Source organism: Mustela nigripes, chromosome 2 (assembly GCF_022355385.1).
Source record: "Mustela nigripes isolate SB6536 chromosome 2, MUSNIG.SB6536, whole genome shotgun sequence".
In the NCBI taxonomy this organism is placed as follows: domain Eukaryota; kingdom Metazoa; phylum Chordata; class Mammalia; order Carnivora; family Mustelidae; genus Mustela; species Mustela nigripes.
Genome location: NC_081558.1, coordinates 159,027,357 through 159,046,867, shown reverse-complemented (window position 1 = coordinate 159,046,867; position 19,511 = coordinate 159,027,357). Strand labels below are relative to the sequence as shown.

General features: G+C 39.1%; 1 protein-coding gene across 3 annotated transcripts in view; it reads right to left on the bottom strand.

Moving 5' to 3' along the window:
• The window catches only part of CCDC191 (coiled-coil domain containing 191), a 90,928-nt gene that overhangs the window by 40,044 nt on the left and 31,373 nt on the right, over window positions 1–19,511 (bottom strand). For all 3 annotated transcript variants that reach the window (XM_059391938.1, XM_059391935.1, XM_059391937.1), the window contains exons 8-12: window positions 16,922–17,112; window positions 8,584–8,833; window positions 3,867–4,318; window positions 2,965–3,077; window positions 912–994 (exon numbers count right to left, since the gene is read on the bottom strand). In XM_059391938.1, coding sequence (XP_059247921.1) covers window positions 912–994; window positions 2,965–3,077; window positions 3,867–4,318; window positions 8,584–8,833; window positions 16,922–17,112 — 1,089 coding nt within the window. The remainder of the gene's footprint in view (window positions 1–911; window positions 995–2,964; window positions 3,078–3,866; window positions 4,319–8,583; window positions 8,834–16,921; window positions 17,113–19,511) is intronic.

Sequence of the window (19,511 nt, the reverse complement as noted above, 5' to 3'; positions counted from 1 at the left end):
AGAACATTAATTTTTCATCAAATAATGATTCCTTTTTAGTTTTTATTTTTACTTGTGAAGTACTAAGTCTAAACGCCATACAGCGTAGGACAAATTTTTTCTTTCATTTCACACACAAAAAACCCCCAAACTGGGCGCCTGGGTGGCTCAGTGGGTTAAGCCGCTGCCTTCGGCTCAGGTCATGATCTCGGGGTCCTGGGATCGAGTCTCGCGTCGGGCTCTCTGCTCAGCAGGGAGTCTGCTTCTCTCTTTCTCTCTCTCTCTGCCTGCCTCTCTGTCTACCTGTGATCTCTCTGTCCAATAAATAAATAAATAAATCTTAAAAAAAAACAAAAAACAAAAAAACCCCCAAACTGTTGAAACTGTTTATTTTCTCTTAGTAGATACAAAATCTATTTTTGATAGTCTAGGTCAAAACTGCAAGAACTACTCACCTTTGCAACTTACCAGGTTGGACATCTAAATCTAAATATGTAAATCTTCCTCATTGCTGGCTCCCATCAACTTTTATAACATTTCCTTCTTGCTATGCTAATGGTGTTACTGTTTTCTCTCTTTCTTTTCCTAAAATTTTCAGAGTTTGGGCCAGTGGATAAAAAGCTATTTCTGAAGTTAATCTAGCTCGACTGTCTCAAGATACTTAAACAAGCTAGGCTTCTTTTCTTTTTTTTTAGACGGGGGCAGAGAGGTCGGGGGGTGGCGTACAGAGAGAGAGAGAAAATCTTAAGCAGGCGAGCCTGATGTGGGGCATGCGATCTCATCACCCTGAGATCATGACCTGAGCCAAAATCAAGAGTTGGATGCTTAATCGACTGAGCCACCCATGCACCCCTAGGCTTCATTTTTTTCCTTTTTTTAATAAAGACCTATACAAATCCTTTTTCTTGCCTCAGGTTTCATTCTTGATTTACCAATTTGTCCTCTTCTTGTTTCTTCTTCCTCTCTGCCAAGATCCGCCTACGTTCAGCTCGCTGAACTGCTCTCTCTTCCATGGCTAGAAAATAGTAACAGAGTTCCAATATCAAAAATATAAGGAGAACTGCAAAAGAAATGTCTCCACATTTTATAGCAAAATCTCGTGTTATTGTTAGGGTTTTCTTGCAAGTTGAGTGTTTACAATTTCAGAAACATTTATTTGTTTATAAATATAAAATTTATACTTTAAAAATATAAGTTGTAGTTGTATTTATAAATATGTAAGTACGTATATGTTATTTATCTACCCCCTACAGGTTAAAGACCTACAATCCTATCCTCATCAATGATGAACAATTTGCAAATTGTTTTCACGTTTCTATTAGAATAATTGTTTACTGGTTTAAATAAGACAGTGTACCTTGATGATACTTTTATTACTGAAACCCAGAAACCAGAATTTTAAATTGGTAATCCTTCAATGAATGGAGAAAACTTTAACTACATCTAACAAATACTTTGGCAGTACAGTCAGTCCTCAAATCCCATTGAGTCTGCTCTTTTTCCTAAGTCATTATACCTACGTCTGTATATGTAACAACAACAACCAACAAACTAAAGTTTAGGGTCATGATGAATATATTAAAATCTAGTTTTAAGGCTTGGATAGATATACAGATGGGCAGGAAATGGAATTGTACTAGGCATTTGGAGAACTGGCATCTGAACGAATTCAAGTGTCAGACTCCTGTTCTTGACAGTCTATTAAATATCGATCCAAAAGAAGCAAATGTGCAAGATGGTCTGATAATATGACTCTGTCATCAATCGGGACTTTTACAGGAGAGGGAAATGGGGGGGAGGAGTATCAAGTTCTGCTCACCTAAGTCAGCCAATAGTTACTTTTGCTTCCTTGTGCCATGTTATAGAGAAGAAGATTTAAGTCCAAGTTTCAAGAATTAATAAACAAAAAACTCACCAGGCTATTTCTTACAGATATTAAGTGTTTGCATTGCTGAAAAAAGAAGAGTGGGGTTGCCACAGATGGTGGCAGGGAGGCTGTCTTTAAAGAGGCAGAAACAGAATAGAGGATTAAAGTGAAAGCCCTGAGAGGCAGGCTCTGGTAAGAAGCATGTTTCCCATCTTTTCTAGAGCTAATCACTAAAGACCACTTGAAAAGTAGCCTGGAGTTCTAAAATATGTGATTATTTAAAAAAATAATCACATCGAACTGGGCATTTCCGGATCATGCTCAGTGGTAGGCAAAGATGGCATCAACTGCCGTCCTGGCAGAGAGTCAACACAGAGATTGCTAATTTCTTCATTAAAATGAATGGACTTCAGGCACAGTGTGCTTCAGATGGCATCACTTTTTCTAAGGGCAGCAATCTTGCCAAAGGTGAAAAATCAGACTTACAACTATAATATAATTGCCAACGTGCCTACCTCCAAATACAAACATATGCACATTCATGACTATGTATACAGAAAAAACAATCAGTGGATTCGCTAGGTGGCGAATGCTTTTCTTCTCATAGTATTGTTTTGTTTAAACAGTGATTTCTACATGCATCAAAAATGTTATTAAATTAAAATGTCTGGTTTGTAGATTTCACTACTAAAAGCCTATCAAGGTACAGCTCATAAAATCATATGGACTGCTGTAAAAGGATCAATAATTCAAAGTTAACAAAGTATAATGACAGATGATCTTTATCAATGTTTGTCCTTAGCAGCTAGCTACTCACGAGTATTTTTGTGTAACTGTCCCACTTTTTTTCGTAATCCAAACCAATTCAAAATGATATACCTTTCAACACCCCACCCCGCCTCTGGTATTCTTTGGGAAGGCCAAAAAGTTTGGCAGAGAGGGCAGGAAAAAAATGCATGGAACTCTCTGGTGCATTGCACTCTTCACATGTCTAGCCATCTTTGACCAGGTTCTGCCAAGTCTCAAAACTTAAGAGTCACCAGGATTCAGTCCTAGCATATTCTAATTCAGGAAGGAAGATCACCACCACCAGGCCACCACCACCCAGACCGCCCTGCCTTTTAGTATGGGGTGGGGTGCCTTCTGTTGCCTTGGGTTCCTTCTGGGTCCAGAGAGAGAATTTGGGGAGTCACCTCCTCTACCATCAGTCTCAGGGGAAGCAACAGGCGAACTGGGGGTAAAAAAAAAAAGGAAAAGAATTCAGACCAATAACCAGCTTTGTTCAAAGCTTTCAAACCCGAGAAACTCAAAGCATTTCACAAATTATAATTAATCTTTACTCTCTAAGATAACTATGTATTAAACCCACTTTAGACGTTGGTGGAACGAAGCATGGAAAAGCTGAGTGACTGGCTGGAGTGTGCCATTAGTCAGGTGCTCTGACTCCCACCCTAGGGCTTCAAATCATTAGGTATCTATCACCCACTTCTTAGCCTTATCACGTGAACTGAGTATGTCTCAAACACGTCTGGAACCATTGTAAGTGACTTTTGAGAAATTTGGACTCTTATTCCAGCCTCAAAGATGTTTACTTTTATCCAAAACAACTGCAAATTTAAGCTAGGTAATGAGCCAGCCCAGGGGCTGCTCCATTTGTACCTGACATTGTACATCCCGGCTTCTCAGAACCACACATAATCAGAAACCCAGTATTGAGGCAGAGCAAGTAAGCACTGTTCTCTTTTACTGGTATAGTAACAGAGCTCCTTGGACAAAAGTAGCACAACAGAAATGCTAACTGTGTAACTCAAAGGTAGCCAGTTGCCTCAAATATTATAAGTACCTGTCACGGATCAGTCACAATGTAGGGGGGTTGCTTTGTTCTGAATTGTGTACTTTCAAAGAAAGGGAGAGCTCATGGAGTCTGGAAGCTGGACAAAAGAAGTTCAGGGGCCTATCTACCACAGGTGAAAAAACCCCAATCGTAAGTCCAAAGAATATTCTGATATAGTGGACATACTTTGGAAGCACCTGGCAGGTTCTTTTGGGTTCTTTTCTCCTGGGATTCGACAGCAGGCAGCTCTGGGCATCAGTGACTGCTGCAGCCCGCTCTGCAGCCCACCGAGCCTCTGCCAGCCGCTGGCTTTCCTTCAGTTCCAGAATTGTTTTCTGCTGTTCCTGAAGTTTCTTCTTTTGCTTTTCAATCAACAGTTGCTGGAAGACGTGGCGGTTATGGAAATGACCCAAGCACATGGATTCTGCTTTCTGGCTGGTAGTTCTGAGCTTTTTGCCAGGCTGTTGGGGGGGCTCAGCATCCCCAGTCGTGGGCTGCTTATTATCAGATGGGTTCAGAGGGACATGCTGGAGGGGAACCTGCAAGTCACTCTTTGTTGGTCTTCCTAGGAGGGGGCTGGGCATGCAGTCATGGCTCCCTGAGGGAGGCTTTTCCCACAGAGGTGGCCCAGCAGTCACCTGAGAGAGAGGGAGCATGTTACACTTTAGCTGTTTAAAGGGCTGTGTTGACGAGATCCCATGTCATCTAATCAGCCTTTTTTGGTTCAATGGTGCATCTGGCCTGTGCTCTGGGCCTGGCTATCTCAGAGGCTACCAGCCTTAGCTCTGTGAGCTATTCTCAGAGTGTGGACTGATGCTCACCACGGAACCTGTGTGGGCGAGTGGCTACAGAGTACAGGCCATTGCCATGGGCCAGGCCATTTGCAATAAGAAAACTGTACTCAGAAATTTCTGATTTGGATAGTTTATTTGTGAATGAGGCAGGATTACTCCAGATATATATTACAGGAACTTTAATCTGCATGAATTAACTCTGAATTTTGTGGCAAAGGACATATTCTCCCTCAAGAATGTTTGAAAACTACCAAATACCTTTATAAATCAATAATAGCTCTGTTCTCTCAATGTTTCTCTTGCCACTAATAACTGAATCACAGGGTATGTATGTATGTATATACTTATTCACTCATTCATTCATTCATTCTTGGGATCAAAGCATGGATTACAGTTCACAATCTCCAGACTATTGCCAGGCTATCTGTGGGAAATATCTGTAAGCCCAGGATTACCAGGCAAATATCTGCATTACATAAGAATATTATCAATAATATTACATTTTAGCATATGGCTGAGTAGTTTTATCCTAAGAAGATGTGGTATACACACACACATACACACACACACACACACACACACACACACACACACACACACAATGGAATACTACACAGCCATCAAAAGAAATGAAATCTTGCCATTTGTGACGACATGGATGGAAATAGAGGGTATCATGCTTAGGGAAATAAGTCAATCGGAGAAGGACAACTATCTTATGATCTCACTGATATAAGGAAGTGGAGATGCAATGTGGAGGGTATGGGGGGTAGGAAGAGAATAAATGAAACAAGATTGGATCAAGAGGGAGACAAACCATAAGAGACCAATCTCCCAAAACAAACTGAGGGTTGCTGGAGGTAGAGGGGCAGGGAGAGGGTGGTAGGGTTAGGGACATTGGGGAAGGTATGTGTTGTGGTGAGTGTTGCGGAGTGTGTGAACCTGATGATTCACAGACCTGTACCCCTGGGGCTAATAATACATTATATGTTAATTAAAAAAAAAAAAAAAAAGCTTTCTCCTGTAATGGATCTCATTTAATAGACTGAGGTATCACCCAATTTTAAGTTCTATATAGAGGGGTAGGAAACAGAATTCTTAACTGGAAAAACATCTCCTGGCCAAAATAATGCATAATTAAAATGTCTCTTCTGGAATGGTTTGATTCCATGGCCTAAGGTCTGACCAGCTTTTGATTCTGCCATCTGTAGTGGTACAAGGAGAAAGATACTATGGACTACTTGTTTCTTAGAAGCTTCTTGTTCTAAGGTACTCAAAAATATTTTTCATGATGATGGAAATATTTCCTATAGACTCAGCTAGAGTGAAAAAAGTGATATATGGAAACTCTGACATGCTAAAGACTAAAAAATAACCTCCTATTTCAGAAATGTCAATGGACATTTATTCAAAAGAACACCTGCTTAAGTAATTTAGCATCAAGCAGGGTATATGTTTTAGACCTTTTTAAACTTTGTGATAATGGTACATTATTAACCCAGCAAGACTGTAAAAGCCTTGAGTATAGCACAACAATTTCTTTTGGATCACAGTAACTTTTCAAGGTGAAAATAGGAGAATGAAATAAAGCTTAATGGTACAGACTATACTTACTAGTACAGGATTGAACAGTCTGGCATAATTAGTGAAAGTCACCTATTAGCTTACTGATAATTTTGAAAATTTTCAAGATATAATGCATGCATTTGTGGTACATGAGTCCCTTTGTATAATTAGTGGGGATCTAACTAAAGATACCATATTTTATTTGTTCATGTTATACTCTACATTCTAGAAAAAATTAGGGTTTATCTAATAAACCAGAGAGTCTATTATGTCCTTTTATTTTCACTTGCTCTATTTTTTATGCTATCCTTTCTTGATAAAATTCTGTTCAGAGATTTAAAGGCTTTTATTTGAGTCCTATATATACACATAGTAATTTTTGTGTTTTATGCATATAAAAATACTTTGTTGACTTTTCAAAAATTTACAGATAACAACAGCGTAACTCTGCAAAGTAAAAGGTTCAGATAGCTATTTCTTAAGATGGAGACTCTGGGGTCTTAATGGAAACAAAATTATCTAACTGACATAAAGGCAGATAAATTGCCTAGAGGACCTAAGTCTCAATAAGGATCCTCATGATACCCCTTTGCTGGGATCCTAGGCTTAAATTAAAACCAGCCTGGGTGTGGTGCATAAACAATGAATTCTGGAACACTGAAAAGAAATAAAATAAAATAAAAAATAAATTAATACATACATACATACATACCAGCCTACTTGCTGGGAGTAATCAGGGTAAAAAGCAAGACTGAGGCCCCTCTGGTAACCAACTTAATTTTATATGTCTGATTTAAATACTCAGCATTAGGTGCAGGGGTCTGGGATGAAGGTGAGGGGGTAGAAGATTTTCTCCAAAGGACTTTTCAAATATGTCAAGTGCAATTATGAAATAAAAAATCGATAGGATTCACTTTGTGAAAACTGAGACTCTGTTTAGTACAAAAACTCCAAAAATTACCCAAAAAGACAAATGAAAAAATAATTGCAAAATATATAGTAATAAAAACACCAGTAGTCTTAAAAATACAAAGAGCTCCTATAAATATGAAAAAGTAGAAAAATGTATAAGGGCATGAATAGACAAGGTATTAAATATCTATCCTTCTATATCCATTTTCACATACATATATATATATAAACGGCCATTACAGAAAATGTTTAACCTCACTAGTAATAAAAAAATGCAAATACTGAAGCAATAATAAGATGAAAATATTTTACTATCAAATTAACAAAAATGAAAATGTGTTACAAGGCAGGAAAATAGGCATTTCTTTGGTACAGCCTTTCTAGAAAGACAATTTGGTAATAGTTTTTAAAATGTGCATTCTATTTTTAGAATATTTATTATTATAAAATATAATAAAAATAAGATAAATATAATAATATAAAAATATTCTATTTTTTATATCCTAAGTAAAGCATTTAAGTAAAAGTGGGTGTGTACAAAGATTTCATTACAAGGATGATCACTAAAGCACTGTTTGCAATAGTGACAAACTGGAAACAACTTAAAATGTCCAGCAATACAGAAAAAGGTAAACAAATTCTAGCTTCTGGTTCATGACTGAATATCCAAGAGCCATTACAAAATGATGGCATTGAAAAGCAGTCCTTAATCACAGGGTATTCATCAGGTTCACCTGTGAAAGTTAAAAAAAAATAATACAGGTACCCCACAACCAGAAATGCTGACTAAGCAGGTCTGATCTGTGGTTTACTGTCAGCTAAGAACTAAAGTTGCAGCAGTAGATTCAGTGACAGAGAAAATCCTCATGTTATATATTGTGAAACTGCAACTTTTTTTTTTTTTTTTTTTTTTTTTAGAAAAACAGAACAGTTAAATTGTTATTAGGGAAAAAATGGCCTTATTTCTTCTGTATTATGTATTATGAAAAAGTAGGTATCCTCAATAACTTAGCTGAAGAACATTTAAAAGCTAAATAAAATATTAAGGAGAAAAATTTGCATATGCCTGAATAGAGAAAAGACAATACAGCTATCTAACATGTTACTGGTGGTTACTCCAGATGAGGGAATTATAGGCTACTTTTCTTTTTCTCTGTCATTTTCTCCTATCAAATTACCATAATTAACACATGTGATTTTTCTTATTAGAAAAATAAAAACGTAAAAATTTCCCATATGTATGTATGCATGTATGTATGTGTGTGTATCACAAGCTCATTTAGATAGGAAATGTCTGATGATCAAGTATGAGGAGTTCCAGAGTTATAAAATGCTTTATACAACTATTCCTGAAGGAGTCTTTCACTTAGTTGTTTTCAATTCCCTCTCTATATTATGTCCCTACTAAGTCTCAAGTATACCAGAGTTTGTATGTGATATATAAAAAGAAGATTTGGTTCAAGAAAATAAACACTGACTGAAAGGTAACCTCTGTACACTGTACACAACTCACACCCTCTAGAGAGTCCAGGGAAGGCAATCTGACAGTGGCTAACATAACCCAGGCTACTCAAGGGCAGAGCTCAAACGCCACTGTTTAATAAGCAGAAGACCAAGAAAACACAATGTACCTCTCCATGTCTTACAGGCGGATCCACCACAGCTGCTGCCTCCTCAAGTAGACTGAGGCCTGACGACCCATTTGTGCTGAGCTTCCCTAGTGAGGCTGCCTCCAGCAGCTCATTCATTTTCTTCCTAGTTTCCTCCTTTGCTAGAGCCAGCTCCCTCTTCAGGATCTCTGCACGGTGCCAACGCTGCCATTCTGTGAAGTGGTGTCGGAGAACCTGTTTCCGGTTACACTCAGTGGCCAGCTGTTGTTTTCTAAGCGACAAAGTATTTCCCGTTAATAAGAAGAAGCTATTTACAGCTTATTAGTTGATAATATACATGAAACACAAGTCTGAAAGAGTCCCAGAAATGCTCCATCTTAGATGCATCGTATCCTTTTATTTAAGCTAAATGGTATCAAACTCCCTGGTACAAAAGGTCTGCTTGTAGAGGATGTTGGCACCTTAAGAGACTGCCTCAGAAGAAAGAGTTCTATCACATCACAGAGGCATATTACATTTTTTAAATTACCATAAAATAGAGTGCTTATGGAGGGGAAGGAGCAAAAGAAATATGCATATAAATAACCACTTTTAAAACGATGAATGCATGAGGGAGACTTCAGCCATGTTTGCAAATCTAAGGAAGACAGAGGTTTGGAAGAAAGGGAATGGAAGAAGATGTAACAAGTGAACTGTCAATAATAAATTAAGTATAAGGCTTATATAAAGTCAATAAGTGTGGCTCTTATGAAAGAAGGATGTGATCAGAGACAGGGTCTGTAAAGAGAAGGATTCATTTATCAAACCCTTAAACTGAATGAATGAAGGATACCTGCTCAAGATCAGAAATGTATGAAACACACGTCAAAGACAGAGCTCTTGCTCTTGTTGAACTCACTCACAGTCCAGTAGTGGGTCTGGTTTATTCTCTTCATAAGGAAGAGCTCCTTTTGATTCCTGGAAACTTTATGCTATTATGGGACATCACTGAGTGGAGCTGGGAACTTCTTGCTACCTTCTTTCCCAAATAGGATCTCCATTAGGAGACATTTTTGTGGCGGCCAGTTGAGAATTTAGGCATGGAGGTCTCTGAGTTCTATCTACAAGTGGATGATTATTACCCCTGAAGAAGTAAGGTGTAGAGTTTGGAACTTATTATATTGCATCAGGGGTCAGTTTGGAGGTTTAAAATGGACTATTGTTTAGAAACCTACTTGATTTCATTTTGTAAAGGTGATTCAAATAAGTTCTCTATATTACTATTTGCATACCCATTTCTGTTAAACATCCATAATGCTTAGCTTTCCTCATGGACTCTTTGGTGTTATATATATTAAAAAAATCATAAAGTTCTTAAGTCAATGAGTCAGGAGAACATTTCTAGAGTTCTTAAATGCCTAAGTGATTTAAATCTTTTTTGACTGGCACCTATGGTAAGAAAAATGTTACACTGTGACACAATATACAAGTTTAAGTATATATGTATGTGTGTATGAAACAAAAGTATATATAATTGGAACAGATGTTTCACTAAACAATATCTACCCTTACTACCAGAGAAGCATTCTGGCATTTTTGTTCCATTCCTTTTCTTTGAAAAATATAGCTCACCTAGAGCCTGATTTAGGATCCATGTATGGGTTAAAACCCTTGATTTGAAAAAGACTAAAGTCACAGAATTTAACCTATGTCAGAGGAGTTGAATGAAACAACCAATCAGTGAGAGTAGGGTCAACTGAAATAGTGAAATTCAGGATAAACACTAACAACAACACTGCATTTCAGTGTATTTCATTGTATTTAATTGCTTCCCTCTACTGTATTAATGACAGGTACTCAATTAATACTTGACTGGTGTTTTTGTAATAAAAGTACAATATAGGTGGTAATATTTATACGTCGAATTTAATTTCATGGAAATAAATTATCTAACATGGGACTGAATAACTTTAAAATACAAATTTTAGAGGAAATAAGGATAACAAATCAGGCAGCAATCCAGGTAAGAAAAAAGCTCCAAAACATCAATGTTTAAATAGTGAAACAAGTAAAAAGCCTATAGCACCTTTTTTGAGTGAAGATCATAAATTTCCACTGGATAGAAGATACATTCTGCTCTGTCTGATTAATGTGAAATTCAATTTACATCAATCTGCTCAGGAAGGGGGAGTGTGAAATTTACCTGATGTGTTAATTTCATGTTTTTAGAGCATAAACAGCCAAAAGCAGCACTAGGGTAAGCAACTGTCATGGAAGAGATTATTTGGACAGTATAAAAAGACAAAGAGAAAAATACTTCTGCAACTATCACAAAAAGACTAAACAGTAAGAAAATGGGTAAAAACTGAATGTTGACCAAAGTGCTTAGAGCCCACGCTATAGTGGTTATGTAGGGGATTTCAAAATGTATTTAAGATCTCTACATTTGTGCACTGAAATGGAAGAGCAGAAATGCAGAAGGTAGGGATCCAGACGCAAGGCTGGTTTTATTCCTTTCCTCAGCAGTTCACTTCGGCAGAGGGATAATATTCCAAATAAGCTAACTTCCATACTTTTTAAAAGATGACACTAAAAATATAAATATTTCTGAAAGTGAAAAATTACTTAAAGTTCCTAAAACTTCAATCTGATGCAGTACTTAGGTAAGCTAACCAAAAGAAATGGTTTCAGATAGTTCCCAGATAATCATAAAATGAAGGACAGAGTTCCCTTAAGGAAAACATGCTTCCAAGCTGAAATCTGGGAATTTCTAGCAAGAGTATATAAATTGATCATCATAGTTACATAACTGCATGCACAGAAAGGCTGTCCCTAAAGACCAAAGATGATGGAAAAAACTCCATTTTCTTTCCTCTTCAAGGAAAAACCTGGTTCTTCCCCATTGTGTTTGTCTCCTGTGTTTGTCTCCTTTACCTTCTCAGAGAACACCTCATTTCTGGCACTATAGTCACCTAATGTGTAGAAGTTTTTCCCCAGGCCAACAAGCAACTCTTGGACACACAGCAGGGTATCCAAGAACTCAACTCAGTTCTGATACTATCTACCCCAAAGTCAGTGTCAGATGCCACAGGTTAAAGGTTCAGTCCCAAAAGACTCTCCCTCCTCCCCTCATCCCCCAGCTTCAGGTGTCAGTCACAAACCCAGGTTATCTATCACCTGTGCTTCTGATCAATTGGTTATAGATCAAGAGGTTCCAACCACCCCATCCTTGGGTTTGATTAATTTACTAGAGTAGCTCACACAACTCAGGGAAACATTTAGGTTGACCAGTTTATTGAAGGATATGATGAAGGATATAGATGAAAAGCCATATAAAGAGATGCATAAAGTGAGGTCTGGGAGGATCCTGAGCACAAAAGCTTCTGTCCCCATGTATTTGGAGTGTCAACGTGGATGTGTTCACCTGCCTGGAAGTTCCTTGAACGCCGTACTTTTGGGATTTTATGGAGGCTTCATCATGTAGCTATAGTTGATGTTAACTCCACTTAAGCCTTTTTCTTTTTTCAAGAGAATGGGGGACAAGGCCCCAAATTCCAAGTTTCTGATCATGGCTTGGTCTTTCCAGTGACCAACCCTCAACCAAGTGCCATCCAGGAGCCAAACCGGAGCTATCTCTTTAGAACAAAAGTCACTCCTATCACTCAGGAAATTACAAGGGTTTCAAGAGTTCTGTGTCAGGAACAGAGGTCAAAGATCAATATTAGAACAAGAGATGTTCCTAGTACTCTTATCACTTAGGAAATTACATGGGTTTTTAGGAGAGCTGTTCAGGAATCAGGGGCAGAGACCAATATGTATCTTCTATTATTTCACACCTAAGAATATAAAATATAAAAGTTTAAATAGGAATTTAAATATGAACTGTGCTGTTCAGGATCAACACCTCAAATGATGCTTACTGATCAGCGCATGTTCTAGAACCTGTTAAGTCAGAAGAATACTAACAAGACAGGGGACACTAGATAAGCCCCTGGAAGTTTCTAAGCCTCAGTTTCCTTCTAAAAATGGTGTCACCCTAAAAAACAACAAAACCTACATTGCCTGTCCTACAAGACTTTTTTTTTTTTTTTTTTAAAAGATCTAATTGAAAACACACACACACGCACACACACACACACACACACACACCCCTGAATATATAGAACAAACTCATGGAAGTTAACACTCTCTTAGGACAAGACCACTAGATATCTAAGAAGTGTCTTGAATTTTTTAAAAGGAAATGAGAAATGATAAATAAATAACCACACACTCGTGATTGGATTGAGTGCTGAAATCTGCTGCAGAACACGAAAACAGCAGCGGTGCGAACAGCTGCATTTGGGATGAGCAGGAACGGGGATGGATAAGCTAATGCATTCAATAATGCACCAGGTAGCCCCCAGGGAAAGAGTGGAAGCTGACAATGATTCTGTCTGAAAGAGTTTTAAAGCGAGCCAGGCAGTCTGAGTGTGGGCCCCTGCCTGTCTGACAGACCTATGAGGAGCTTTACCAGCTTCGGATGCCATGTAGTTTCTGGCCTCTCGCCTGGATACCCAGATGAATATGGAGGAAAGAGCACTGAACGTGACATGCAGAGGGGCTCCATAAGTGATTGCCCAAAAGAATGCTAAAATGAGGTGTGGGGATATGGGGATACCTGACAGTCTATTTTTAGCTCAGCCTCCCTACCTCTAGGCTAGCATGTGGGCTCACCCCAGCCTGCTCTCCCACAAGCTGGCTATGTGCTGGTTTACCAGTTTTTTCCCCAAATTAAAAAACGCCCCCTCCTACTTAGCCACACTTCTCGCTCAGAAGATGGGGCCCATGAATTCCTATTTTTAAAAAGCTCCCCGGGGGATTATAATGTACGATAGCCAAGTCTATGTCACTCCTAAGTATTTTTCTTGTGGTGCCTTCTGTTGCAATTATTTTTAGTATTTGGGTACCATTTTTCACTTCACTTAGACTGAAAACTCCCAGAAGGTAAGCGTTTAACACTTTTTTTCCAAGTCCCCATTCCTGTACTTAGGAGAGAGCCTAGTGCCCAGTAAACGGCAGTAAAGCTGATTGGCTGAAAGAATAAATTCTATCAAACGGAACGAAAAAACGAGTGAACAAATGAATGCTATGGTTTGAGGGAAGCCAAAGGGCCAGTTTGTCCACCGGTTGGCCACAGGACCCTCAAGTCCTGAGATCCCCACCACTGACATTTTGGGCACTGTTTCCAGACGACACCTGTGAAAGTGTAAGAAGTTTCCTGAGAGGGATAACAGCAACTGAGGATCACAGTAAAAAAAGTATGAGGGACTTGAGGGACAAAGGGAAGAGATAAAAGCATATTCTAGGAAAGGCACAGAACTCTGGTGCAAGAGAGGGAAGGACTGCAGGCAATGTGGAGGTGAGTAAGGGAAGGACAGAGGTGCTTCTCAGGTGAGAACTGAGAAAACAGGGGCTCAGGAAGAGCGGGTAGAGGATGCTGAAAACAAGCTCTGCTTCTTCCTAGTTTTGTCCAGGGCTGGCCATAAATGTAAGAGAGGAAGGGAGAGAGGATCAAAGGGCCTAACTTCGTGTGTGTACCAGGTTTTGTTGTATTGTCTAAGCAAGTGAATTCTCAGGATCTGGGAATATTTGTTAATGTTGAGATTGTATTATGATATGGTACTGGCATGTTGTAATACCACTTTCATAGCTACTTTTAAAAGAAAAGAGATAGATAAAAATAGAAGAGAGAGAAAGAGAAAGAAAGAAAGAAAGAAAAAAGAAAGAAAAAAAAAGAAAGAAAGGAAGGAAGGAAGGAAGGAAGGAAGGAAGGAAGGAAGGAAGGAAGGAGCAAGCCAGGAAAGCTGGACCCTGAACAGGAGACAGGCCAGTGGGGGGAAACTCTAGGTGTCAAAAACAAATGGGGATCAGGAGCTTGATGATGAGGACATAGCTGACATCTGAGTCATGGGCACAGCACATGATTTCCATGTCCGGGTGGATAAGCCACAGAGCTCATTCACTCACTGACTCACTTACTATTCAACAAATATATATTTGGTGCCCAGTGAGGTTCAAGGAGAAACTATGATGAACATAGAAGAGACTCTCTAGACATGCTCAATCCCACTGACATTTCTTGGTTTCTGCTCATAGGATCTACTCCTGAGCTTTTCCCCACCTTTAATATCCCAACCTTCTTTGAACAAAAACACCCAACTTAATTTCTAGAACCAAGAAAAACATGCAGAGGAGCCAGGGATTTGTAGGAAAGCAGCACAAAGGATGGTTTGTATTTAACAGCTCCTTTCTTCTCATGTTTCTAGCATAACTTATCTTTTAATTACTGCTTTACTTTTCATCTGCAACCATCTCAAGTAAATTGCCATAGAACTGAAAAATGTGGCTGTCTTAACACCTAGATGCAATTTAACATTTAACACAGAAGCAGGGTGGTATAGGAAAAGGCATCTGACTCAGAATCAAAAAGCCAGACTCTAGTCTCAGATTAGCTACTCTTACCTTCAAGACCTTGAGAGAGTCGTTTACTCTCTCTAGGCCTTTCTTTTAACATCTATAAAATGATGGGCAGGATTAGATGATCCTTGAGGTGACTTCCTACTCTAAGATTTTTTTGCTCTAAAGTTTGTAGTAAAAAAATTATTGTGTTTTCTAACTCTGGCACTTAAAAAAATGTAGTACCCATTCTGAACATTTAAAAATAGACACCTGAAAATAATTCACAGATACGAGACAAAAAGTTCTAAGATCTTTAAAAAAATTGGCACATCATGCTATTATGAAATACCCATTTAGTGATTTTTATATTTAAACAGTTTAATTGGAATGAAATCTCAAGTTCTTCAGATTTTCTTCCACAAGTTTCTTCTAGCATGTAAATTTTACAGGACACTTTTAACTTCCTTACTCAGTTTCTACTCCCTTCATGCCCTCACTCATGTTGCTTCCCCTTTATAGCACCTCCAGTTTCCCTCTTTTACCCAGCAAACCCTGCTAGCCATTCATTTATCAGTAGGCTATCATCCCAATTCCTTTTATCAATCACTGGGTACTGAGAACTTAGAAACAAATTATGGGAAAGAGTTTTCTATGCTGCCTTTTTCCTCCTCCCACCCCAATGAAGATTCCCCCAGCATACTGTAAAGAAAGGGAAACGAAGTCATCTTTCTGCTTAAAATCTGTCAAAAATTCACCTTTATTTAACAAAGAATCCCTAAACTTCTCGTCGTGGCATTCAAGGACTTTCGCAAGTTGATGAACTTGAGAACCACATACTTGATGATCTCCAGCCCACCTGGATGGCTACACTACATGCCATTACCTCATCTCCCTTTCCCCACCTAGGCATGGTAAGGACTCCTTACTTGTGGTAAGGAGTCCAGTTCACGACCTACCTTCCTGATGAAGCCCTTCCTGGCACTCTGTAGGAGCTTCCCCAGTCCCTGTGACACTCTGTTCTGCTAAATTCTCAGTGGCACAGGGGACACACTATGCAGTTTATGATGCTGCTCAGCACTTGTCCCGTTTCTAAATCCTGTCTCCCCTACAGAACTGTGAGGCTATGCGTCAGGCTCCTGTGAATCCACCCCGGGGGCCAGATGCTGTCACATCTAGGGGGCGCTATTTCCCCTCTACGTAACAATGATTTCACATACCATTCATTCAAGTTTCATCCTGAATGGCTAACAGAGTTGCTGGTGAGAGAAGTGATCACACACAAGAACATAAACTGTCCCTACCCCCAAATAAACAAATGGTTCCTTTTAAAGCCATGATTTTGGTTCAAGGGTGCAAAGTTGAACTTGGAAATGAAAAGAAGAAAATGTATTTAATTTTAAGATGCTGGGACAAAGCAAGTTTTATTTGAAGACAAATTCTGTCATTCACAAGCGTAAGAGGGAGCCAATATAAAGGTATCAAAACCTCTAAACAGGGTGTGGAACAAAAGATGGAGGAGTGGGAGGAATTACCTTGGCAGGTCTGTCCTCCCAGATGGGTGTTCCCTGTGTTCCTAATTAACATTTTGTGTGTAGACAGGGATTTCTATCAATGAGAATTACTGGTGTTTAAACCAAACTCTGTCTTCTGAATTGTAAGGTGGCCCAAGGCGCAATGCAGTGACATCAGAGCACCAGGGAAAAAGACTAATACTTGCTTCCACCAAAAAGGAAAGCATGGACAATAGCATATTTTAATTAAATGTTTTTCACTTAGAATTTTCAGTTAAAATTTTCTAGCTTTTTTCTAGAGGAAAAAAAACCCCAGCAATAACCACATTTTATAATAGAAGATCTACTTTTTAGAGCTTATTTCAGAATTCTTCATGAGGAAAAATGCCCTAAACACACCAGGGTTTTCATGATACAAATAACAGTACCTGTTTTCTTCCCTAAGGTCATTCTGCATGGCTTCAGTCTCCCGCGCCAACTTCTGGGATCTGGTGTAGTCTCTCCAGGCCCTCAGGACCTTCAGTTGAAACTTCCAGTCGGACAGGGTCCCAGCTTTACCCAGCTTAATCCTATGATCAAGAATCAGCTTGTGCCAGGCAGAGAAATATCGTTTTTGACACTGCAATAGAAATTTGTGGAAAATCACCACTGACGAGCACTCGTGTCTCTAATATCTAATACCGAGAACTGTCACCTCAGATTCCCCCCTCACACTTTTTCTTGCAAATCTAGGAACTGCTGTCTTGATGGAAGGGAACAAAGTACAATCGCTTTATGTTAATAACGACAACAAATATTCAAGTCATGCAGCTGAGGTACTCTCAGGCTCATGACTTAAACTCCAATACTTGGTTCTCCCTGTAAAGCATCAGTCCTATGGGGAGCCTGAGTAACAGTCACATCTAAGACTCGAGTTCAGGGACTTGTTTGAAAAGCTTGAAACAACTGTTTCCAGTAAGATTGCCAGCTTGTCTTGGAGTTTAAAATACCAACTGATTAATTCATTCCTATTATTAACACTGCTGATGTCCTGCACAAAGGAATCTGGAAGACCCTCTGGAGGACAGAATGGGGGTCTCTGGTCCCTGGAAACAAGATAGCTTCAGCTGAGCCACCACTGACCATGACAGAGCTTTGGTGAGTGCCTAGAGACCAGCTGCTTGGGATGTCTGGAATCTTCTACGATGTGCATCTGACAGTAAGTTCCACTGAGCCTAAGGATGTCCCCAGAGAAGTACTTTATTCATGGTCTTAGTCTAAGAAAATCTCTGAGATCTAGCCCGTGCCTACATCTCCAACCTGCACAGTAAACTTCATGTCCCCACTACATCCCGTAACTTTCAGCTCTTGGCCTTACATCAACCACACTGTTTAACACTTTCCTATGTTCATACTAATTTCTTAGTCCCCCTTTTCTGCCCTTTCTTTGACTGACTACTTCAGGAATCACTTCTCTCTGGAAGTTCTCCTGTTACCAACCACTCTCCCCAAATATAAGCATTCTTCTACTGTGTTCCTGGAGCAACCTCTGCTTTCTTCCATCAAAACACTCATTACACTGTACTGTAACTACCTGTTTACTGGTTTCCACTAGACTGTGAGCCTCCAGAAGGAGGGGACTGAGTCCCATAAATGAAAATGGAAAATGTGAGAGTTGTACCAAGTGTCGGTAGCAATACAACAGAAAAGAACATCACAGTAAGTGACTTTGTGGGAGGCAGAGGGGGGCCTGATGACCAGCTTCAAGCACTTGCTAGCTTTCCCGGTGTCAGCTGTATTAACTGCTTCTATCTGTGTAACAACACTTACCATTCACTATTTCAACATCTAGTAAGCAGCCACCACTGGGTTTAAATTGGAGAACTCTGAACAAAATTATGATATAATCTCTCTTTTGAGAGGTTGTAGGGAAAGAGGGCAAATAAAAGACTAATAACCTAAGGGAGCATATGTTAGAATTCTTAGAAACAGCCCATTTGGCTAGCAGTGTTTTCTTACACAAGAATTCAGGTCTATTCCCATTTAGACAAATTACAAAATCTTTATTATTATTTATCAGGAGAAACCATGGCAAACTTTAAAAAGCTCTCACTCCCTTTCCATCATGTCTAGACCTTCACCTTAGATCCCCTGGAAGTAAGGGAAGAAAAGAAGAGATGGAGGAAGGAAGGGAGATTTGCTGAACACAGGTTATGCCTGCAGTCATAAAAAGGAAAAGACATACACATAGTTGCTAGGTTGAGTTTTTGCATTATTATTTGCCAGTCTAACCCACAAAATACAGCATGAAAAAAATATACTGTTAACTTGTGTGCCATTGTTAAAAGAAAATATCCTCTGTTTACCAAATTCATTTAAGAGACTCCTCTTGATGTACAGCTATCTCTAATTTTAACTCCTAGAATATATCTAATGATGAAATAGTATAAACATAATCCACCTAGACAATAATAACACTATTAATAGTGTACTTCTTGGATTTCTACATTCCTTGTCTATTAAGTTCAAGGCATTACTGTAAGCACAATATTATATGCATTTTTTAAAATATTTTATTTATTTATTTGAGAGAGAGATCACAAGTAGTCAGAGAGGCAGGCAGAGAGAGAGGAGGAAGCAGGCTCCCTGCTGAGTGAAGAGCCCAATGCGGGGCTCGATCCCAGGACCCTGAGATCATGACCTGAGCCGAAGGCAGAGGCTTAACCCACTGAGCCACCCAGGTGCCCCTTATATGCATTTTATTAACTCATAGACCATCATTAGAAAACAGAGAGACTGCAGGTATTACTATGATTTCCTTACCAAGCTGAACTTCATGTAGAGAAGGGTTAATGACTAAATTCACAGAGTGAAAAGTTAGTGGTACACCTAAGGCTAAAACCAAAACATTCTGGCATCCTGATGACCCAAACTATTAGCCAAAAAGTCTCCTAAAAACGAAGGGCAAAATCTTTGTTTCTTTTATACTGAAAGAGAAAGAAGTCAGTACATATCTAACTATGGTAGAAGAGCACCTCT